This window comes from Haliaeetus leucocephalus, unplaced genomic scaffold (genome assembly GCF_000737465.1).
Source record: "Haliaeetus leucocephalus isolate CR32 unplaced genomic scaffold, Haliaeetus_leucocephalus-4.0 Scaffold678, whole genome shotgun sequence".
Classification (NCBI taxonomy): Eukaryota; Metazoa; Chordata; class Aves; order Accipitriformes; family Accipitridae; genus Haliaeetus; species Haliaeetus leucocephalus.
Window position 1 is genome coordinate 4,540,999 of NW_010973114.1, and position 21,737 is coordinate 4,562,735.

Sequence of the window (21,737 nt, forward strand, 5' to 3'; positions counted from 1 at the left end):
GGCGGGGACCCCGCCTCCCCCTCTCCTTTGACCAATCAGTACCGCTGTCCCAGCTGGGGGGCGGGTAGCGTCACACCGCCTACGGGTAGCGGGAGGGTTCAAGGGCCGCGGGGTAGAGGCTCGTTGCCGGGCGCGTCCCACGTGCCGCGGCGCCGCAGGGGAGGGAGGGAAAGGGGCGCGCGCGCGGGCGCGTGGCGCGGCGCCACGTGATGCCCCGGCCTCGCACCCCGCCGTGCCCCTCCCCGTTGCTATGGCGCCGCGGCCCCGCCCTCCCGCGTAGTCATGGCAACGGGGCGGGGCCGTGTGCAACGGGCGGGAAGGTGTTTCCTCACGTACGGTCTGTCAGCTGTGGGGGCGGCCGGGCCACCCCCGGGGGCGCGGGAGAAACGGGCTCGGAATCGGGGAATTCCGCTTCTTAGCGGTTAGCGTGCCTTAAGGGTGACAATATTTAAACCCTGATCCGCAGAGGATCCTCCCTGTGCCAAGGCCGGGCCGGGATATCAGCCCATGGGCAGGGTCAGGAGCAGGCCCCGGGGAGGGTGATCAAGGTTAGACGAGGCCATTAAGGCCTGTTAGTAACTTCACATCCTTTACTAAAACGATGGAGAATACACACAGAAAAATGGCTGTTAAATAAGCCTCAGCTGGAGTGTCTGCCTGAAAATTCAAGCATGAGACAAAAATCAGTAAGTTCTGCCACTCGTGGTACTTCTTGTTTATACAAGTTGAGTGTAATTCTGGAAGTAAACCAGGATTTGGAGCTCACAAATCACAAATATGAGCTGCAAGCACAAGGCAGACACTTTTCTTCCATAATAGGCTGTTGGTGGAGGGATGTCTTGGTGCTGGAGGAAATATCCGGCCTTTTTTGTTCTGCTGGAAATTTAAGCTGCTGTAACAGAAAAGAAAATGCCTTCTCGGCAATCTCATAACAGCGAGAATTAAAATTACTGCTTTGCTTGCTCAAAGAGAATGAAAATACAAAGACTTTATGTCTCGGATATGACCTCTTGGGAATCACATTAATGACTTGAATGCTGGATCTATGCGGTAAAATTGCAGATTTTCAGCAAGAGAATCAGTAAACACCATGGAAGTGCAGGATTGCAGAGCAGCTGTTGAAGTGTCACTTAATCTCCCTACACTCTTAAAACCAGATATTTCCTCGTGCGGTATTCTGTAGGTAGGTTGCTTATGCATTTCAGCATGCAAAACGTATTTGTGTAGTGCTCCGTTTAGAAGTAGAGGGAGGAACTTGGCAGCATCCCATCTTTAGTCGAGGTCACTTTTCCAAGCGCCAGGATTGCCACAGTTAAGGCACGGAGGTGTTTGAAGGCAGGTTGTGCCGGATGGGCACATACGCGGTTTTTATTAATTAAATGCTTCGTGGAAATCCAGGCAGCTGGGGAACCTGCGGGCCGTCACTAGGCAGCGTAGCCCCGCCCACGGTCACGCCCACCTCCGGGCAAGCTCAGGGCAACGGCTTCGCTCCGCTGCTGCGCATGCGCCCGGCTGCGGGAACCGGCGGGGTCTACGGTGAGGCGGGCGGCTCGGCTCGGCCCGGCCCCATGGCTGCCGTCTTCCTCGTCACGCTCTACGAGTACTCGCCGCTCTTCTACATCACCGTGGTGTTCGTCTGCTTCCTCGTCACCAGCGGCCTGGTGCTAGGCTGGTGAGTGCGGTGGTGGGGCCGGCGCCGGCTGTGGGGGCAGCCAGCACCGTCTCTGTGGGGCCGGCTCGGGCCGTGGAGTCCGATCTGGGGTGATGGGCCTTGGCTGCGGAGGGCTGGCGGTGTAATGAGGTGGCACGGCGTAGGAGGGGGGTAATGGGAGCTGGCGCTTCTTGGGGAATGAGCTGTGGGGCTGTGGGGTGGCCCCGAGGTGGGACAGCGTCGGGGCTGGTGGTGTGGATGGGTGTGTGGGGACTGGCAGTGGTCGGAGAAGTGGGGTTGTGTTGAAGAAAGGAGGATGAGGAGGGCTAGCACTGACCATAGGGGAAGAGGGGCTGCTCTAGCAGGAGAAGGTGAGGATGAAAGCTGTGGAGAAAATGGGATGGCTGGGAGAGGACCTGACCCTGAGTGAGGGGGTGGGAATCAGGGAGGGCTGCTCCAAGGGGAAAGTTTGGCACTGTTGGAGATGAACATCTTAAATCTTGATAGTAAATAAAATGGGCAGATATTGAGTAATGAGCCTGGTGTTAGGCCGGGTAGCAGCTAAATGTGCCAGGCTTCAAGGCAGAGTTGTTACTGAGGTGTGAGACTACCCAGGACCACTGACGAGGTACCAGTCTGTTCCACTGCTGAAGCTCGGGGAAGGGGGTGTTTCAGGTGAACCGAACAGGGTGCTGGGATTGGGATGGGGAGGAGCCTTAAACAACTGATCTGCTGAAGTGTCTAGAGGGGTGATGAGTGGAAGACCTTCTCCTACTGTGTTTGAGAGGTTTCAGCAAAGATGTCAGTGTTGCCTTTTTCAGAAACGGGTCCCTGAATGTCTGTTCATAGCACTGTTCTATCTGTTTTCCTGCCGACTCAGGAGTGTCTGTAAATGTAAATACTGATACTTGCCAAGTGGAGAGCATTGATTAGCAATCAAAATATTTTAAGTAGGAATTGCATTTCCTCCCATTGGCTTAACATTAATATCTGTAGTGCTTTGCTTCAGTGTTTTCCATCCTTTGTCTCTCTTTGAATTACAGATGTTTTAGCTGTAGCTGTTTCTTCTCTTGGTAGCTTATAAATACTCTGCTTGACTTTTCCTTTAGTGCAAAGTCTTTCCCTTGTTTACATCACTTTGTTAGCTGCCATTGGCTCAAACATATGCCATCTACTGCTTTCGGTGTGAATGAAGCAGATCTTTTGATCTTTTAGATGGGCTTTGTGGGAAGTTTTTGTTCTTGTTTTGCATTGCCTCCCCGAGTGCTGGGTAAGTGGTAGTGAAGGCAAGACTGGTCTTTTTGTTATCTTTTTGCTGGATGAAACTCCACCTCATTATTTACTTGGAGACAGAGGTAGTAGAAATCCTTTTCATAATTCTCTCTGTGCCACTGCATACTGACAGTATTATATTGCCTTCCACTTTTCTCCACTTTTTCCTTTTTTGCTTCATCAGTTCTTTAAAAATATTATCTTTACAAAAAGATTATACTGAATCATGATTCAAAAAAAATCTCCTGCATGTATATCCCAAACCTTTATCAATTTAATCATTATTTATCTGCTTATAATAAATGCTTTGCAATCGCCTGCAGTTAAACATCTGAAATAGGTGTGCCAGAAGGTCCTCACATCTGTACACGTGTCCATTGATGCTTTTTGGGCTAGAGGGTGTGCAGAGGACTGTACAGATGCATTTTTATTTCAGGATCAGAGATTCTAGGTGCATCTGCACTAGATACTATTGCAGTTTATGTAAATATGTACAAACTGTCTTCAAACTAGTTTGTTAAGGAACTGTTAGTCAAGTAGAAGCAGCAGCCAGGAGCTCAGCACATACAAGTATGTGCGTATGTGGCCAGCTGCTCAGAGATATTTGCTGCTACCTTTGAACTCTGCTGTGCCGTGGCCATATGACCAAGAACCTCCAAGCAACTTCAATGTGTCTGCATCTGCAGTTACAGTTTAAGCGCACTTGAACTTACTCGTGAAAACAGCTTGATCCTTTATTTGCTACACAGAGTACTATAAATGCATATGGTGTCATAAGGACATAATACTTGATATATTGCTGTAATGACATTTTGTTTCCCCCATCATTTTCAGCATCAGTTGTCAGCTTCTTTTATAGATGTGTTCATGATGGTGTCAGTCAGCCTGAAAAACTCCAACTGCTTGGGAATGTTAATGTTTTCATTTGCAAAATCATGCACTGATTTGATGAGCGTCTGTTTTGATGGCCAGCCCTGGATACCTGTGACTCTGCTCAGAGAGTCTAAGTAGATTACTGCACAGGTAGCTTTCTAGAGCCAGCCCATTAGATGCTCTGGGCCTAGGAATGAAGTGGAATTCAGATGAGGTGAATACAGTCCTGTACGTCACCTTTTTAGCTGGAGATGAATGCTCGTATTTGGAGGAGCTGTAGGCTCAGCAGCTGTTCGAAGTCCGGGCTGCTCTTTGAAGAAATTAACTCATGAACAAAAACGTTGGAAACTCCTGCCTTTTCTAAACTATTATTGTTCTGAAGAAATTAACTTTCCCCTATACCAGCTCTAGGCTGATAGACTGTTAAATCATAAAATAAAAACTGTCTTTATTCATCCTTCATACACTGAATACTACCTAAAAATTTACAGAAACACTGTATCTTATTGTTGAACAGAAAGGCCTTTCTGCCTTCAGCTGCTGCTAAAACTGTACTAGAGGCTTTTTTCTATGGCTGCTTTTCATGCTGATTATCCTGTTGCTTTTGACCAGCAAAGAAAGTTTCCAAAGAACAGGGGTTTTGCTTCGGAATCAGCCAGATGGTATAAAACAGGAGGCATTTTTATGTGCGTCTGGAGAGATTAGCTCCATTGAGTTTTGGATATTGAGTAAGTGAAACAGCTGCTGCACCTGGTTTCTTTGTGAGTAAGATGTTTAACTGGTGTACTTCATTAAAGCCTCAGTGAAGTCAGCATGGCTGTGTTTACTTGCATTGGACAGAGATTTGATCCTCTATGCGCACAAACTAAGTATGGCTGAGCACCTGATGTTATATCATTGAAGAAAGGCAAATGTTTCTATCAAAGTCTGGCAAACCAAAAGAATTTATCAAAGAAGGAGTAACGAGTATAGAGTATTTTCCGCCAGCTCGATCTCTTTCCTCTTTCGTGTATCTGTGACACTCAGGCACGCAAGACATTAAATGGTAAAGGCAAATATTTGTTAGACTGCCAGGAACAGGTTGGTGCTGTTGAGAATGGCTTTGAGAATTTTTTTCCTGAAGTAGTTTCCTCAACTTGAAAATCACTTAAGACTGATGTTTTTCCCTGTTAGTCTTACAAAAGGCACCACTCCAACATGAATCAATAGAAAGGAGCCCAATGTCAGTAAAAGCTCTGCTTTTCTTCTCCATTTGACACACAGGAGTTGGAAAAGATTTTAAAACCAGGAAAAAGTAGCAGTTAAGCTACAAAATTGTGTTTGGCTCAGAGCTGTATTGTACATGAAATTGCTTTAGCAATTTTCAAACTGATTACATTGAAGTTGGTAGTGCCCTTTTCAGCTTGAGTTATTGATATGAGACCCATCTTACTGTAACAGCTGCTATTTCAGTATACTAAATGGAAACAATTGATGCAGGGAAGAGCTGATGCTTTGTGCCATTCAGAGTTTTCTAGCACCCAATATGCTGATGACTGCATAAACCAAAATTCAAAGCCATTAAACAGGCCATCAGGTCAACAGTACAGGTGGCAGCGACAAAAGCACAAATTCAGGAAAGTACAGCCTGACCTTATTAATAACTGTTTTCTAAAATGCATTAACAAAAGATCCCAGAGCCTCTCCCTGTTGCCCTACTAATGGGACAGGACTGGATTAATGCAGTTAAGAAAATCTCTTCAGTCTCCGAAGTAGTCTTCTGATTGCATATCTGGGACAGTTTCTCTAATCAGATTTTGGTTATTGAAAGTTATTGCTATCCCCTTAAAAAGAGAATTATTTTTAGCCGAGCGTAAAAGGAAGTCTGTTGTGGAACTTCTTTTGTAGATCCTGATCTTCTGTAATCGTTCTTTTAAAAGCCCCAGGCAATATGAAAATCTTGGAGTTTTTGATTGATGTCGGAAATAATACGAAAATATTCTTCCTTGCTTTCTTTGATTTTTATTTTGATTCATAGGGTGTTTAAACTTTTAAACCTTTGTTTCGTTATCCTTTTAGGGTCAGAATATCACTTGGGCTAGTGTGCTAGTTTGAGCTTTGCAGGGGTCTTAGAGTCTCAGCTTTGATTCAGAGTCTTGACTGTTTTGCACTTGGTTTCTGGCTCAAAGCAGAGGCTTTACAGCCTCTGGTTTAATATCAGCGTATTGTTGTAATTGAGGTTTACATGGGAAATCAGGATCTTGGTCTCCCGTAAAAACATCTTGCTGGCTGTAGTTACAGCTAGAAATATCTTGGGGCTGAATGATTTACTCCAAGGTCTTTTTTTTGAGCACCCAGTCCATTAAGGCTGTTCCATCTTTGCAAGCAGCGACTTTTTTTGGTCCTGTGATGGGATGTGTAGAATGTCAACTGGAAGAAAGCTCTGGCTAACCGTTTGCCACTAGAGGGCATTGACCATTCTGGTTAATTTTAGTCTCTTTCTGGAAACGCAGGAGTAACATACTCCCCCTTTATAGGTTTTCTGTATTGCTGCAAAGACTCCTACCTTCTGCCACAAAAAGCTGGAGTCAGATTGGCAGGCTATATTATGCATGCATCCTAGCAGATATTCTGCAAAGCCAAGCTAGCTCTATTTGTTGTGCTGCTTGCTATTTAGAGCTGAAGAAAAATTCAAATGTGTCAACACTAACACTTAACCCACTTGTTCTTGTTTCATGTCTCATAGGTTTGGGTTGGGTGTTCCTGTTATTCTGAGAAACTCAGAAGAAACAGAATCCAGCACAAGAGTTTTGAAAAAGCGGATGAGACAAGTGAAGAATCCTTTTGGGTTAGAAATCCCTCATCCTGCTACAGCCTCAGTAACAAGTCAGTGGATTTCTGATGTGCTTGATTTTTGTCAGTTTGGGTTCCTGATCTTAGTACTATGTTTTCTTGCTCTCACCCTTTTCCTTTACCAAAATTCCTCAGAAACATGCTTCCTCCCATCATTACAACAGAAATAATTTTTACACAGCTTATAAATGTGGTGCTTTTAAAAGTGAAATGTTTGGATATTTAAGTACAGTTTAATTCTTATTAATGAAACGCTTCCCGTTATAACAGATTTTTAAGTAACAAAAACATTTGCAGATTACCAACTACTGTGGGCATTTTTGTAAACTTTACAGAATTGTTGAATTCTATAGAATTCATTATAAAATATATGCTGCCCACTTAAATCTAAGTCCAGATCTCCAGACGTGTTTGGAAGCGCACTACTTTTAATAAATAAATAAATAAATATCTCCCTCTCTCTCTATCTCTGCTTCAGTGGAAACTGAATTTAAATATCTATTTGGATCAGAGTTCAAGTAGCTCCTAACATCCTTGAAATCACCCACATAGGAAGTGAAATTCATGCCCTTCTGCATCACTGGGGAGTAGTAAGCAAGGCTGAGCATCTTCTGCCAACACAGATGTGGAGCCTTGCTATGAATGAGAAAAGGGCTGCAGCAGTTTTACCCCTCCCTCAACATATAAAAAACCAAAAACCCAACAAATCCAACAATTTAGTCTTCAGGTAACTTGGATTTTTCAGGAGGTTTGAGCACTTGAATTTGGTGGGACTTTTCAAGAGTTCTGCTCTTGTTTGTGCAGTAAGTGTTCAGAAGTTAATGGGTTGGGTACTTGATTTTTAGAAGAGAAATGGAGCGCATAGATCCTCTTTTTATCCTCCCTCTGCATGCTCAAGAGGGCTTTATTCTTTGAGCCCACAGAGAGTGTTGTAGGCCAGTGATCCAATTAATACTATTATCTTAAGGAGGGAATGGACTTTGGGCTAGGGGTTGTGCTCTTGGGTCTGCCAGTGAGTGTGTAAAATGTTACCAGAAGTTAAAATTTACCCTTCATAAAAGGCACATGCTACTTTTGTCAGCTTAATCAGCCATTTTATCTCCTCTCACCCACTTCTTCATCTCCACTGACTTTCATAAGCACCAAACCTAGTCTGAATTCTTAGAAGATCAGATTATAATGATAAAAATCTGGGACACTGAAGTTGTTTTCTGCTTGTTGCCCTTTAAGAACCTACACTTAGCAGTTCCAGAATTCCTGCACGTGGGTTTGTTAATGAAATCCTTATCTTCTTTCTTTAAGAGGGTATAACACTGACACCTGATTGTCTGGAAGACTGCATTCTTACATGCTACTGGGGCTGCAGTGTTCAAAAACTCCATGAAGCGTTGCAGAAACATGTCTACTGCTTCAGAATAAAGACTCCTCAGGCATTAGAGGATGCTCTGTACAGCGAATACCTCTATCGACAACAGTACTTGTATCCTTTTTTTAAAATTGTTTTGACAAAATATGCTAATTTATTGGCACAGGGAATGTTGAGACTTGTGCACACTCGGCAGTTCTTGGCACAATATATTTATGAATAAATATGATGACAAACATTCTTTATGCAAATGCCACATTTGTCTACAATTGCAGGGACACTGATTGTTTTCCTTGACACATACAAAGCATTAAAAAAAATGACAAGGAAGAAAAATATTGTCAGTTACCTGAAGATGCTCAAGTTGTCGATTTTGGCCCAGTGCCTAGATCTCGCTATCCATTGATAGCATTGTTGACGTTAGCTGATGAAGAAGACAGAGAAATATATGATATTGTAAGTAATATAAGAATATATTTTAGGGTCACTGTATTTAAGGCCTGAATGTTTCAAGAGACAGGCATGAATAAACCAGCTTCCTTTCCCTGTCTCCTAGAATTTGGTCCCTAACTTTGTCACTGATGACTGCAGGGGAACATGGCAGAACAGCAAGGATAATTGCTATATAAAAATTATGTATAGCATTCAAAGGATGCTTATGATTTTCACAAAGCTCATATATGCAAAGGTGTCTGTGGTAAGCCCTGTGGTCAGATGAACTAGGGTTGTGGTAGGTTAGTAAGCTATTACTCTGGTTTCTCTGGTCACATAAACCTGTGGTGGAGCTCTTGGCGCTGATACAGTCTTTTGGATTGCTGTTGGCAAGGTAGCAGGATTTTTTTTTTTTTTTTTTTTTTAGTGTTTGGCACAGATATTTGAGCTGATTGCTGACTTGACTGTTAGGAACATAGAAATTACCTTTCTCCAACAGGCTGGAGTCTATGTAATGCCATACATTATGTCTCACATTAGCCAGCTTCAGGTCATTTACAGGAAGGTGTAAAGGTCTTGCAGTAGACTGATATGAGATACTCAGGTCCCCAGAAAGGTCTCCTCCTAATCTCTTACAGTTAAAGCAGCTTCATCTGTGTCATGTACAGTTCAATATCCCTTCTAAACTCTAAATTGACTGATTCTTTTTGGAATGATTTGGGACACACTTTTATCTCCCATCTATTCATTTGGTTAATAATCTGATAGCACTAACTGCTTGAACAATAATACAAATGAACTCAGAAGCAAATTGCCTAAATCCACTGAACACTTTTTCATACATTCATTTGGAAAGTCTGTGGTCATACCAGTGCTTAAGAAATCTGTCCCTTTCCAAGAGATGCCTGTCCTTGGCTTCTTGTCACTTGACCTTAGGACTGCCTTCCTCCCTCCTGTCCCCACTCGAGATTCTCCCCTTCCCCCCACCCCAGCAGTTTCCCAGATTAGTACATCTGATATGTTTAGAGCTCAGATTAGTTTAATATAAAGAGACTGTGAAAGTCATATTTGAATGTGTTTGACATTAGCATGGACATGAATTTGTAACACCTCTCTCTTGTTCCTTAACATAGAAGAAAGGGATGGAAGGAGAGTGGGGGAGATATTTTTCCTCTGGTTTTGGAGAAAAAGAACACAACCATTAACATGGTCAAAGGAGTTACTCCTCCTGAACTCCTTGCCAGACAAATGTCAGAATTGCATCTGTTTTTGTTGAAAAAACTTGTAAAATATAAAGATAGCATGGAAAGGTATCTTTGCCACTGTGGCCAGTATGGTGTTGCTATGTTATTCTCACATCAGTGCATCAAGCTCCATCTTGAATTACTTTTTTTGAGTGTGTGCCCATCACTATGGATGGTGTTCCAGTATCTCTTTTCTGGGGGGGTCTAATTTTCATCCTAACTGTATTTGTGGCTGGATCATGCCTATTTGGTTTTGTGCCGCAGTTTTCCCCCAGCTCCAGAAAATTAGCATGACCGTATATAAGAGTTACAGAAATTATTTGAAAACTGGCAGGGCTAAAGTGGAAGAACACTTCGATCTCAGGCCTGTGTATAAAACAGAAGATTGAGAAGTAACTCGATTATGGTGTACAAGTATTTACAAAGAGAAAATACCTCGTGCTCGAGGGGAAGGGGTTCTGTAATCAAACAGCATAGCATTTCTACTAGGTCACAGTACCACTGTATATGTTTCTATACTGCAGGACAGCATAACAGAGACGACAATAGCTTGAAGATGGAGATGCTTACATTAGGCACTGATCCCACTCACAGTTAAAAAGTTGGCTAGGTGTCTGAAGAAAGTATGAACTGAGGACACGCGTCATCCCTGAGAAAGCACTTATGTTATGGTGGGATGACATAATACAAATACAGTGAGAACAGTTAGCTTTAAAACTCTTATTATCAAAACACAAAATCTGTCATTTTAATTGAGATTAAATGGGTTTCAGGTTCCAAAACAAAGCTAATAGTGGTGTGGGTTTTGGTTTGTTTGTTGGTTCTTTTTTGTTTGGTTGTTTGGGTTTTTTTTTTTGAGGCATTGTGATTTAGAAAAAAAGACCTTATTGCCACAGAATAGTAAATTCAGTTAGTATAAATACGTGTACATAGGTACATATATATTTAAACTCTGCATGTAATTAGCCATGTATGGATTTTGAAGTGCAAGTCTGGTTTGTCTTTAAAATTTTTTTTTATACAAAACAGCTTTCTTCTATATTTCATTTCTCTTTTGACAGCTTCTGGGAACTACAATAATATTGAATTTCACTTTCTTTTTTTCCTGCTTTTTAGAAGCTATTATGTAATTTGGGCAGGGTGAGGGGTATTAGGCACAGCATGCAAGCTTAGAGTACTTTTATTTTCAGAAAAATTACTCTAAAGTCAGCCCATGGGGTCCTTTCATAATCCTTTCCAGTGAAATTTGTCTTTTGCCTACTCAGTTTACAAGCCAATCGGCAACACTTCTAAATGCTTTTTGGAGTCTAAAAACTGCAGTCTGTGTGTTTGTGAGGGAAGTGGGAGAAAGAAGAGAAGACTTTGCCTTTCACGTGTTCCCCTGTAATTCTGCACTCGGACTTCAGCTGGCAGGGTCATTTCTTGTGTTGAAGAGAGCCTGGGACGTGGCTGCAGATGTTGTATGGGACTCAAGTACATGCGCTCGCTTGGGACTCCATTGCTGCACGAAACTCCTTGCAGTTTGTCAGCTTCTCTCCCATCTAGGAGGAGCTCATCGTGAGTTGGTGGTGTGGAAGGAGGAGTGTAGGAGCTGCTACTTCTGGTGGAAATCATCATGCAGGTAGCTTCTCTGAGGCACATCCGTGACTGTGTAAGCAAGCCCTACCTCAGCTGCATAAGCACTTAACCTTCAGGAGGACTGCATGTGTTTAGGTGCCATTTTGGTTGGGAGCCTAATTCCATTAGGTGAGAGCAGTCCGAGCAGGTCTGCGCTGTACAGTGGCCATAGAAGGGCTCCATGGAGAACCAGGGCAGAAGACTGAAGTGCCACAAAGCGTTACCTTGTGCCACGTCCTGTTTTTACTTTGCCCAGCTTATTTTTTTGATCTGTGCTTGAAGTCAACGTTGTTGAAGTCCTGATTGTCTAAGGAAATAAGCAGGTCAGAGGTTGTAACAAAGTATGCAATCTTTCAAGCAAACTGTTCTATATGAATCATGTAACAAAAAGGAAAGTTATTAAACATAGCTTTTTTTTGGTAGGTTTCAATGGTGGCTGTAATTCACATTCCTGATGAGAGCTACAGACTTTCCTGCAGGATACTGTATCAGTATCTGCTTCTAGCTCAAGGTCAATACCATGATCTGAAGGTAAGCTGCGTACTGAGTCTCGTTTCATTTAGGTGACAGTGTTTAGTTTGTGTAGGCTTTCAGGAGCCTAAATTAGTATAAGACTTTTATTATCATGCAAAGAACTGGATAATAGTTAAAATTATTTTATCAGTTAAGTAGTTCCAGCAAAAATTACTGTACAGAAATATTTTATATGAAAATATTCAACATTTCCTGGGGAAATTACTTGATTCTAGTCTAGAGGCCTAGGTCCCGTCCACTTATTAAAGCAGTAGTAAGACATTAATTAGCTGTCAAATGCTTCTGCTCTACAGAACATTTGTTACCTCCTTGCTAGTCTCTCAAGCCAGCACTTTCTCCTATACTGGCCTTCAGTTGGGAAAGCCTGAGAAGATACTTTTTTTTTTTGGTTATTTTTATTCCAATACATGCACAAAGGTTAGGAATCTGCCTAGCACATACCATTGTAAGTTAAAACAATGTTCTCATTATTCCATTACAGTTCCCCTTATCTATGCATGTTGTGGGACCATCTTTGTCCTGTGTCTGTCAGCCAGTTGGTGATGTGATTCTGTGCAATTCACTTTTATATTACTGTGATAATAAAAATAACATACGGTATTGATAAGCTAGAAGTTGGGCCAAATTAATTCAATTGCCTCAATTAGCATTCATTCAGAAATAGATTTGTCCAAAGAAATGTTTGTCCTGACCATTTTTTGCTGACATAGTTCAGGTAAACTTCCCTGTTGATCCCCTTAAGCTTTCTTTTCATGTGTGGTTGCCATTGTAAAAACACTGCTTAAATTGAACAGAAATAACTGTGCAGCTGCATTTTGTCTAGTTGTATAGTGTGCTCTCTATGGGCATCTTTAGCTGCATGGTAGTTTACTGGCTATATTGAGAGATCATGCCCAGAAGAATTTGCGCTTCACATAAAATAAGACAAAAAGGAGTAGGGGATTGTACTATGAGCAAGAGCAGAATGGGTTGAGTGAAGTTGATCTGACAGCTTGGTGGATATATTTTTGATAGGAATGGATAGAAGCATCCCCCTAGGCATAGAGAATGATATACCAGAAACAGAAACCTGAGCTGCTCAAAACCTGGGCAGTTCTGTTAAAGTTCATGCGTGTACATTGATTTGATTCAGCTAAAATTTGATGACTTATCCTTAATATTTTCCCAGTGTTTTATGTAATTTTATGCTTCTGAAATACCTTTAACTGAAGGCCAGGCAACTGTCAGGACTCACGTGAAGAGTCTGGCACTGTTTGACCCAGTGGAAACCAGTGAATCTGACCCAGTGGAATTTGCATTGCATGTGTGTGTTCAGGTATCGAGGGGAGTTTGTTGACTTCTAAATGTTTGTGTATATGTGTATTTTAGCAGCTCTTCATGTCTGCAAATAGTACTGCACCGTCTTCAAGCGATACGTCCCCTAGTGAGAGAAACACTGACAGAAGCTTGCTAGAAAAGGCTGGACTGGCTGAAGATGAACCAGAATTGCATGAAGAAAACAGTAAAGATTGTGTTGTTTGCCAAAATGGCACAGTGAACTGGGTACTCCTACCCTGCAGGCACGCGTGCTTGTGTGATGGCTGCATTAAGTATTTTCAGCAGTGTCCAATGTGTAGGCAGTTTGTTCAAGAATCTTTTCCACTTTGCAGTAAAAAGGAGCAAGATGAAGATGAATCAACACGTATCTTGCAAGATGTTCTTCCTGGAAGAGTTTTTTAATGGGGAAAAAAATAGAACTACTGGGTTGTATGCACCAAGATTAAATGTAGAAAACAGACTGTTTATGGGAGGATATGTAGCATTAACTTGTATGGTTTTGCTTTTTATTGTTAGGTAATTTTCAGCTTCCTTGTTTTTCTTCGCTCCATATGCTCACAGGAACACTACGCTAATCCATGCAATGTGGACAGGAGAAGTGCGTAGGATATCTTTGACGGACATGATTTTATTTATAACTTCTTACTAGTGTTTTGTGGAGTACTAGTGGAAGCTATTTTGATTACTAAATTTAGTATATCTACTAAAAAAAGAATAAAACTTGCAAGTGAAGTTGCACACAGCTCATTCTATATTTATTGTATTTAAAATACTAGAGCAATTTTTAACTCAGTATGATTTAGAAACACAGCACTTTACAGAATGTATCAAATGAAGGAAAGTAAATATTCTTCATTGTTAAACCCATGTATATTTATTTTGTAGATGAAGGCTGGACTGTGGCAGGAGCTGGGAGTTGAAGGTGTGATTCAGGACACTGTTTCTGGCTATTTTGAAAGATTTGTGTGTGTGCATGCGTGTGTGTGTGTGAGGGGCCTTAGCCAAAGCCCGTTGGAATGAGTGGAAAGATTTTTTTTTTTTTCTTGATTATTGTTGGCTTGAACTAAACATTGCTGACGCCTTCAGGCCTGAGCCTCTGCTATGTCATCTTGAGACAAGGACTTTCAGTCTTGTTAGCAATGGCTGTAAGAGCTCATTCTCCATGCAAATGTTAGTTAATTACTCCATAGAGTGGTTACTTGGGCAGTTTTGTGGTGCTATTCTTATACGAGTAGCCTGCTTTGGGCAATTTCCAACTCTTTTTAGTTGTGTTGTCAGCTTGGATGCAAAGTTAACCATTTACCTTTTATCAATAGTCCCAGGGAATTTACTTATAAAGAAAGAAGCTAAAGAATAGCAGAAAATTATTTCTTTTTCCCTCCAATGGTGTATTGTCAAAAGCAATAAAAATGGCTGTTGAGAAGAGAAAGTGTTGTTTTGCTTCTTGAGAGAGAGATGAATTCTCCTAAAGACAGGCGGGCTGGGTTTCACATCTGCTCTTGTAAGACAAAAATACAAACGCTCGTTAGAACCTGTAGAAAATGGGGAGTAGCTGCTTTCTGTCCTCCCTCTTGTTCCCTTGCAGCTTTGTGCCACATCCAATTCCAGGACAGCTGCTCGGTCTCGGGGAGAGAAAGCCGTGCTCCAAGCTATTCGGCTGCACTCTCCTGCAGCTCCTTTAACAGTGCTGCTGGTACAAGGTACACACAAGGTGCTGCACACCTCTGAACCAGGGAAGGAAGCTTCCCCTACTCAAAGTTATTCCACCTTCATCTTTCCATCATTCAGGGTTTTTTGTTTTGCCATGACCCTGCTTCCAAACCCCTGGCTGTTGCCTCTGAGGAAAAGATTGAGGTGGTGGTGGTGGAAAGAGTAATGCTTAGCTGTAAAGACAGATGGAGGTTGGGAATTGATGCATGTAGCCACAGATTTCCAGCCAGTGATCAGTAGGCTATTTGTAAGACAATTTATCTGGTCTACGTAAAGTGACCTTCCTTGCCAGGGACAACTCAGGAATAAACTGCTCGCCAAATCAGCCTTTTGTTTGCATTATATATCAAACAGGAATTAAATACCTAGGTGTTTGTGGGGCCTGATCAGTGCTTCCAGAGAACTTTGGAAGACAAATGGTTCTGTGTGGAAATCATCATGGCAAAGAATGGTGTATATGCTGCAATTCAGGAGGCTGAGAACAGCAAGAGGAGAGCAGAGAAGAATGTAATAGCAGAAGGAATGAGTGCTGGTGGCAGCGAGGCCATACCTCGGATAAGAACACAACATGGATATGGAGCAACAACAGTGTGATGCAACTCAAGCAGACCCAGAGCTGCCTGTACTAAGAGAGAGTTTAAAGACTGTAAATGTCATATGTTGTCTTCACCACTCAGGATGAATCACAGAGGCGTGATGAAGACTTGTCCTCTGCATCGCTATAGGCAGTCCTCACCTGATCACTTGGACGCATGTGTCTTGGTGCTAGAGAACGCGAACGTGCAAGAATGAGCATGAAAGAATGAGTGGGTGAAATCAGTCTTAAAAATCACCTTCCCTTTCTATGTGGTCTCACACTGAGTTTTGCTCGGTTGCAGCATACCTGCTGGAGGTAGTTGCTGAGTTTAGCCTCCCTATCTGTGTCACTAGCCTTGTTCTGCCATTAAAGGGGAGCAGCTAACGTGATGATGGTGGAAATAATTACTCTGCAGACTTCCCTTCATATCCATGTGTCACTGTTGTGAAATGGAGAGCTGGTGTAAATTGTTCTAGGCCTCTGTGGGTGCTCAGAAAAAATTAATATGAAGACCCAAGAGCTTGAGCCGTGACAACAGCTGTTTCCATATGAACAGCTTATACTACCAGCATGCGGCATAGTGGCTGTACAGCTTGTTGTTCCAGAGGAGCAGGCTAAAGCTGCGCCAGTTCTAACCTGGAGCTGGGCACTGCTTGATAGTTAGCAGGGAATTGGTTTGTCCACATAGATGATCAAAGAGGTGTTGTTTACTGCTTGACCACAGTAGTCCCTGACATTAAATCAATTAATTAAAATTTTCCAACAAGACAGCGTGATCCAAGCTTGTGGCCTTGTTTAATCTCAAAGTGAAATGGTATTCAAGTAAACCCCACAGAGAATTGCCTGGTCTGTCTCATCCTTCAACCAGTCGATGCTGGTATTAAATAATAATGGCAAACAGGATGTAGCTGTGCTGAACTGCCAGGCCGTGTATTTACCATTAAGTCTGTCCCAGCGTTTCATTTGTTTCATGTTCTTTTAATAGCATTTTCCAGAGATGCTTAGTTGCTTTATCAGATCTAACAAGCTTCCTTGCTGGCCCAAATCAAAGACCTGACTGAGAGTTATAAAAAGTACAGTTGCTGGCTTATTATGTTTGCCCTTCTTCTAAGAAGCCATCTCAAAATATAGATCAGGTGAGAAGTAAAAGGAGCAGCTCTAAAGCTGCCTTGTGTGTCCCCTGGTTGTCTTAAAACAGGGATTCAAGGCGCTAAGAGAGAAATAAAACCTTCTCGTGACCCACAAAAACACCATATATTGACAGAGGCTGTTCTGCTCTGTCACCCTGTTGTAATAGAGGCAATATAACATTCCTCTTCCACTCATTATAGGTGATGTTTATGGATTTGGTGACATCAAGGAACATATGCAGACTTCTGGCAATAAGACTTGCTTCTTTTCAGCAACGTTGGGGTATTACAAATTTGTAATGATTTTGGCTGCAGGGGAGAGGTGGGAAGTACCTCACTGCTTCGTTCATCAACTGTAATCAGAGCTGAGGCTTTGAAATGAGTTGATCAAACTAAGTGGTGTTACTTAGGGATGACCTAAGGTGCCTTTCCAAATGCCAATGGACTATGACGTGAACATCTTCCTTCTATAGAGAAAGTTGCTCTGTTAGGATCTTCCTTCCTCCCTACCTGCCTCCTCCAAGTAGAGGGCAAATAGTACGAGGGAGTCAATTTGGGTCAATTCATCTTAAAATGGTCTTCCCATTCCCATGGGGAATTTGGAATTCCCATAAGACACTTTGAGAACTGGCTAATGCCCTGACCCCTACTCCTCGTGGGCTAAAATGGTGCTGCATTCTGCTACAGACCCTATAAAGTCTCACCACCACCACCAAGGATGACCATTGACCATCAGAGCGCCGAGGCTGTCTGCTGAGCTCCCAGTAGCCAACACTGCCAACCCGGCAGACGATGGGTCTGAGCAGATGAGAACCCATGTATGTGTTTTGTTCAGCTTCAAACAAGCTTCGGTGTGAATCTGATTAAAATGATTCATTTACTTGCTAACATCAAACTTAAAACTCTAATGCAGTAAAAAGGAGCCAGGAATCGGGGTCTGAGTTCCTCCCGCTAGTTTGTGCGTTGCTCAGTCCCCCCGTGCCCCAACGAAGCTCTGCAAGGTCTGCCAGGTGAAGGAGGTCTGGGGCTGATGTGTGTAACTGGGAAGTCTGCAGTAACTGGCCACCAGTCACCATTTGCTCAGTTGTCCTGATATCCAGAATAAACAAGGACTGGCCTCTGTCACTGCAGCAGATGTGCAGCCCCTGCAAAGGCTGTCCCTGGCGTCCTGTATGTTTATAGCTAATGTAATTAATGCCAGGAATAGCTGAATTTTATCTGATACAGCAGAAGTCCCGCCTCTGAACTAAGCCATTAGAAAGGCTTGGTATTGTCTTGCTGGAGTATGCTGGGCAGGAAGGGCAAAGAGAAAACCAGGATTAGGGTTATATTTCTGGATAACTTTAGTATTACTACAGTTTTAACATTGCTTTGACAGCATACAGTGGCCTCGTAATGCAAATGCATACCCGAGCGCAGCTCTCGGGCCACAACCAAGCATTGGAGGGTCCCAAAAACACAGCCAGACCCCGCTCCCTGCCCTGCCACTGCCCTCCGAAGCAGTGCTAGCCACGATCCCCTGGGACGTCTGCCCAGCTAGGGACCACAGAGGGGCTCAGAACATCTCTGCTGAGCAACGCGGAGTCGCTCGGGCAGCTGTACACGTTGTTTCTGTATTGTTTTTCCTCCCTTGTGTCTGTGAGCAATGTGGGTAGAGAGATACAAGCTTGTAGCACAGCAATGGTTATACCTGTAAAAAGGGGCTTCTACTGCTTTGGTTCCATAAATCTGTAGGAACGTGCAACACCTACATAAAGGCACCTTTGTCTGGATGCTGCTGCATCTGAGCTAGGAGAGTTCCTGCTTTAATTATGCCATCTCATAATAGGAATGATTTAAAACAGTAAAAATGCTATATGTAAACATAGCCTTAAGACTAGATGAAGTCTTCAATGGAGTCTGATGTCTGAAGGGAGGAGCCTCTCTGTTTCTCTGACAGTATTTTGAAAAGCAATGACATTATAAATTCATGCTGAGGTTACTGAGCCTTCACCAGGGTTCAGAAAAAACCCCAAAACTCCTTTTACTCCTCCTCCCTACACATGTACTCCTCAGCCATACAAAAGGCAATACTGTGATGTTTGTCATAGTCGTGACATGAGGAGTCACTGCATTTCCATTCTTTAGAAAACACCTGTACTACCTGTGCAGTGTCCAGGTGCTCCTGAGGGCCGAGTGAATCCCAGAATTACTTCTATGGGACCAGCAAGAAATTATCCGGACAATTAGTTGCTACTGGCATTTTGTATCCTCAGTCTGCAGCATCCTTTTATCAGCAGAAGATTTGTACCTAGAAAGCTTTTCTAGTTTTTAGATGCCTCCTCCAGCTTTTTGTCTTCATCAAATGAGGGGTTTTGGCGGTTCCTAATATTTTTTACTCTCCCATTGCATAGCCACTTCACAACTAATATTTCTTGGCAGATTTTTCAATAGTAGCTGTAGTCAGGGGACTTGTGAGAAGCCTAATGCATCACTTATCTCTCTCATAGTGCTATTTATTTCAGTGTCTATCAGGTCCTTGTGAGCAATATTTTAACAAACAGGCTAGAGGGAGGATTGCTAACTTGTGAATTATTTTGATAGTTGTTCCTCTTCCTCTTTTTTTCTTTTAACTCTGCAGATGCTATTGAGTTTGGAGGCAGTAAGACCCCAGCAATCTACCAGGGGTCATCATGCATCAATCTCCTGCCACCAGAATTGACCGTGAGATACAGAAGTTCTGCTGCTTCTTAGCTGGTCAAATGCAACACAGACACCATGCTCTAAGCTATTTGATTTTGGTCTCCAGTTCCTGAAGGTCCTCAGTTTCAAGGATTTCTTCCCCTGTAGGGACAGAGCCGAGACTGCAAGCTCAAAATGCACCAGCATACAGGAAGCCTGGGGTGGGATATTGCTGGCAGCGAGGCTGAGGGTAATTACGGCAAGTGGGGAGCCCCGAGGGAGTCAGGCGCCGTGTTTTCTCATGTGGCTGTTCCGCTTGCCAAGGTTAGCGGACTCCTTTCTATGGTGGCACGTTTCATTGATCAAAGTAAGAACAGGGCAGAGATTTATGGCATATAACAGCTTGAAAAGCAATGCTTTTCACCAGATGCTGCCATAGACGGAGACAAGATTGACAACCCAGCTGTTGTCTTTCTTTTGAAAGCCGGCTTCTTCCTAGGTGGTCAGTACCAAACCCTGGCTGGAGCGGCTGCAGCATTATCCAAACCCTCCTCCGCTGGGACAGCTTGAATGACACAAGAAGTTCCCTTTACATTTTGCTATAGGACCAAAAGAAAGATGTTTGCCAAGAGCTGGTGGATTCACATTTAAGAATGGCTATAGCTTTTCCAGTCTTTCAATCTTTAAGTATCTTCCCAGAGACACGAAACTGTGTAAATAAGTCTGCCAGCTCCAGTTTCCCCTTTCAGCACCAACTTCTTAGTGAAAAAGTCTCCATCAAGTCCAAAGCTCTATCATTAACAAACCATTTGCTTTTCTCCTGTCCTGAAAAAGGTATTTGATAAAATAAAGGACTCTTGACCCGATGACATATTTTGATGGAGTCATTTATATCCGTCATTTTAGCATCCTATACCTTGGTGTTAGATCTACTTGCAGTAACCCATTAGACGCTTATATCACTGCACCTGATGGACTCAGAAATTTCTAGGCTTTGCAGAGTTGTACCCTCAGCAGTACTTTGCCACTCCTTTTGCTGGGCTTTATTTTGCTGGGTTTGACAGGCAGGTTGGCAATGTGCAGGTTTCTCTGCAATTCATCCTGCTTCCAATGACTGCAGCCAGGTGAGACGTCAGCGATGCAGGGCTCCACTATCCCCCTCTGGATACATCTGCTGTAGCTAACTGGAATAGGTGGACCTCCATTGGGCCACATTTTCAATAGTGTCCTTAAATGTTCCTGGTTGCTGCACATTAAGTGTTCATTCTCCAAAGATTCCCATAAAAACATTGTCCTCCAGCACAGCCAATATTTCCCATGTAGTCCGAAGGCTACTGAAAGAGGTGTGGGGGGGAGAGAGGTGGCTGGATGCTGGTGAAGTTGGGGGCAATCACAGAAAACGTGGTGGCTTGTAAAGCTTTGCCCTGGAGCCAGCAACAAGTTTTAACCACAGCCATCTACACTGGAACATAATGCATGATCTCGTATTTTAACTATGTGGGCAAGGCAAAGCCAAAGATGTATCCACTGGGTTTTGATCAAGAGCCTTGTTTCTCCAAATGAGCTCGTTAAAGCACAAGAGTAGGAACGATTTTCAGTCTTTTGTATGTCTCTTACTTGGAGCAACATAATCCTTTTTAGCAGGATTTGGAGATGCACCTTGGTCCGGCTGAGTGACCCTACCTGCACAAATCTGATCTAAGAAGGTGTTTTTATCCCCTTTTTGCATCTGCTCATTTCCATGAGAATCTTCTCCTTTTCTTTTTTTCTTTTCCCACCTCTTGCAGAGAAACTTGTTGATATCTGTGAAGACAGGAGTGGTGGTTTTGGGGCATTTTGGCAGAGCCGCCAGGGTTCCCCGCTCCCTGTGCCAGGCTCCTTGGGGAAGCGGTGACCCCCGCTGTGCTCTGCTGGGTGGTGGCTAGAGACCAGCTGGGATATACAGAGCAACATTTACAATTTTACTTATTTATTTATTCCCTGTTTTCAAGGAAACATGTAAAAACATCTGAGCAGCAATTTAAGCACCTGGCAGAGCGTTGTACAACCCGCCTGGTTTGTCAGGGAGCTGGGGCTGGTATTAACCAGTTTGCTGTTAGCCCTTCGTAGATGTGCCAGCCATCATTTATGGAGCTCTCCTGAGGACTCTTGAGAAGCAACATCCACACCAGGGTGAGCAGGCAGCGTCCTGGGCAAGCGAGTGGTCTAAGATGTGGTGGGATGGAAAGAGACGTGAGGACGGTGTGCAGGGTACGGCTGAGACTGGATCCCCTCGCCAAAACCCATCGTACCTCCTAAGCACGTGGTGCCTCTCTGCCCATGTTTCCATGTCTTGTCCCCTTCTTGTTGCTTCTTGCAATGGCTTCAGAGGACTCGGGCAAAATGCAGAATACCTCTTAGAGGCCCCAGCGGCTCATCTCTATTTATATCTATTGTAGCTGCGCGCACACACGCTTCTTATGTCTGTGCAGCCCTAGAGGTTACTTACACAGGTTTTGTGGAAAGCTGCATGTTTGGAGCC

At 43.3% G+C, this 21,737-nt stretch overlaps 1 protein-coding gene across 2 annotated transcripts; it reads left to right on the top strand.

The window, feature by feature from the left end:
• The first annotated feature begins 376 nt into the window (after window positions 1-376).
• CGRRF1 (cell growth regulator with ring finger domain 1) lies at window positions 377-14,001 on the top strand. 2 transcript variants are annotated; one of them, XM_010579794.1, is made up of 6 exons: window positions 377-686; window positions 6,522-6,661; window positions 7,931-8,108; window positions 8,303-8,450; window positions 11,711-11,818; window positions 13,190-14,001. In XM_010579794.1, exons 2-6 carry the CDS (start codon window positions 6,598-6,600, stop codon window positions 13,538-13,540), a joined length of 849 nt encoding a protein of 282 aa, XP_010578096.1. In that variant the 5' UTR covers window positions 377-686; window positions 6,522-6,597; the 3' UTR covers window positions 13,541-14,001. The 2 variants fall into 2 exon arrangements, with proteins under 2 accessions (XP_010578096.1, XP_010578095.1); XM_010579793.1 differs by lacking the exon at window positions 377-686 and adding an exon at window positions 1,538-1,672.
• The last annotated feature ends 7,736 nt before the right edge of the window (window positions 14,002-21,737 follow it).

Excerpts from the sequence above, each read along its gene's own strand:
- CGRRF1 (XM_010579793.1), top strand. The coding sequence starts at position 1,569 with ATGGCTGCCGTCTTCCTCGTCACGCTCTACGAGTACTCGCCGCTCTTC. Across the intron at positions 1,673-6,521 it reads AGCGGCCTGGTGCTAGGCTG|GTTTGGGTTGGGTGTTCCTG; the intron begins GTGAGTGCGGTG and ends CATGTCTCATAG. Across the intron at positions 8,451-11,710 it reads ACAGAGAAATATATGATATT|GTTTCAATGGTGGCTGTAAT; the intron begins GTAAGTAATATA and ends TTTTTTTGGTAG.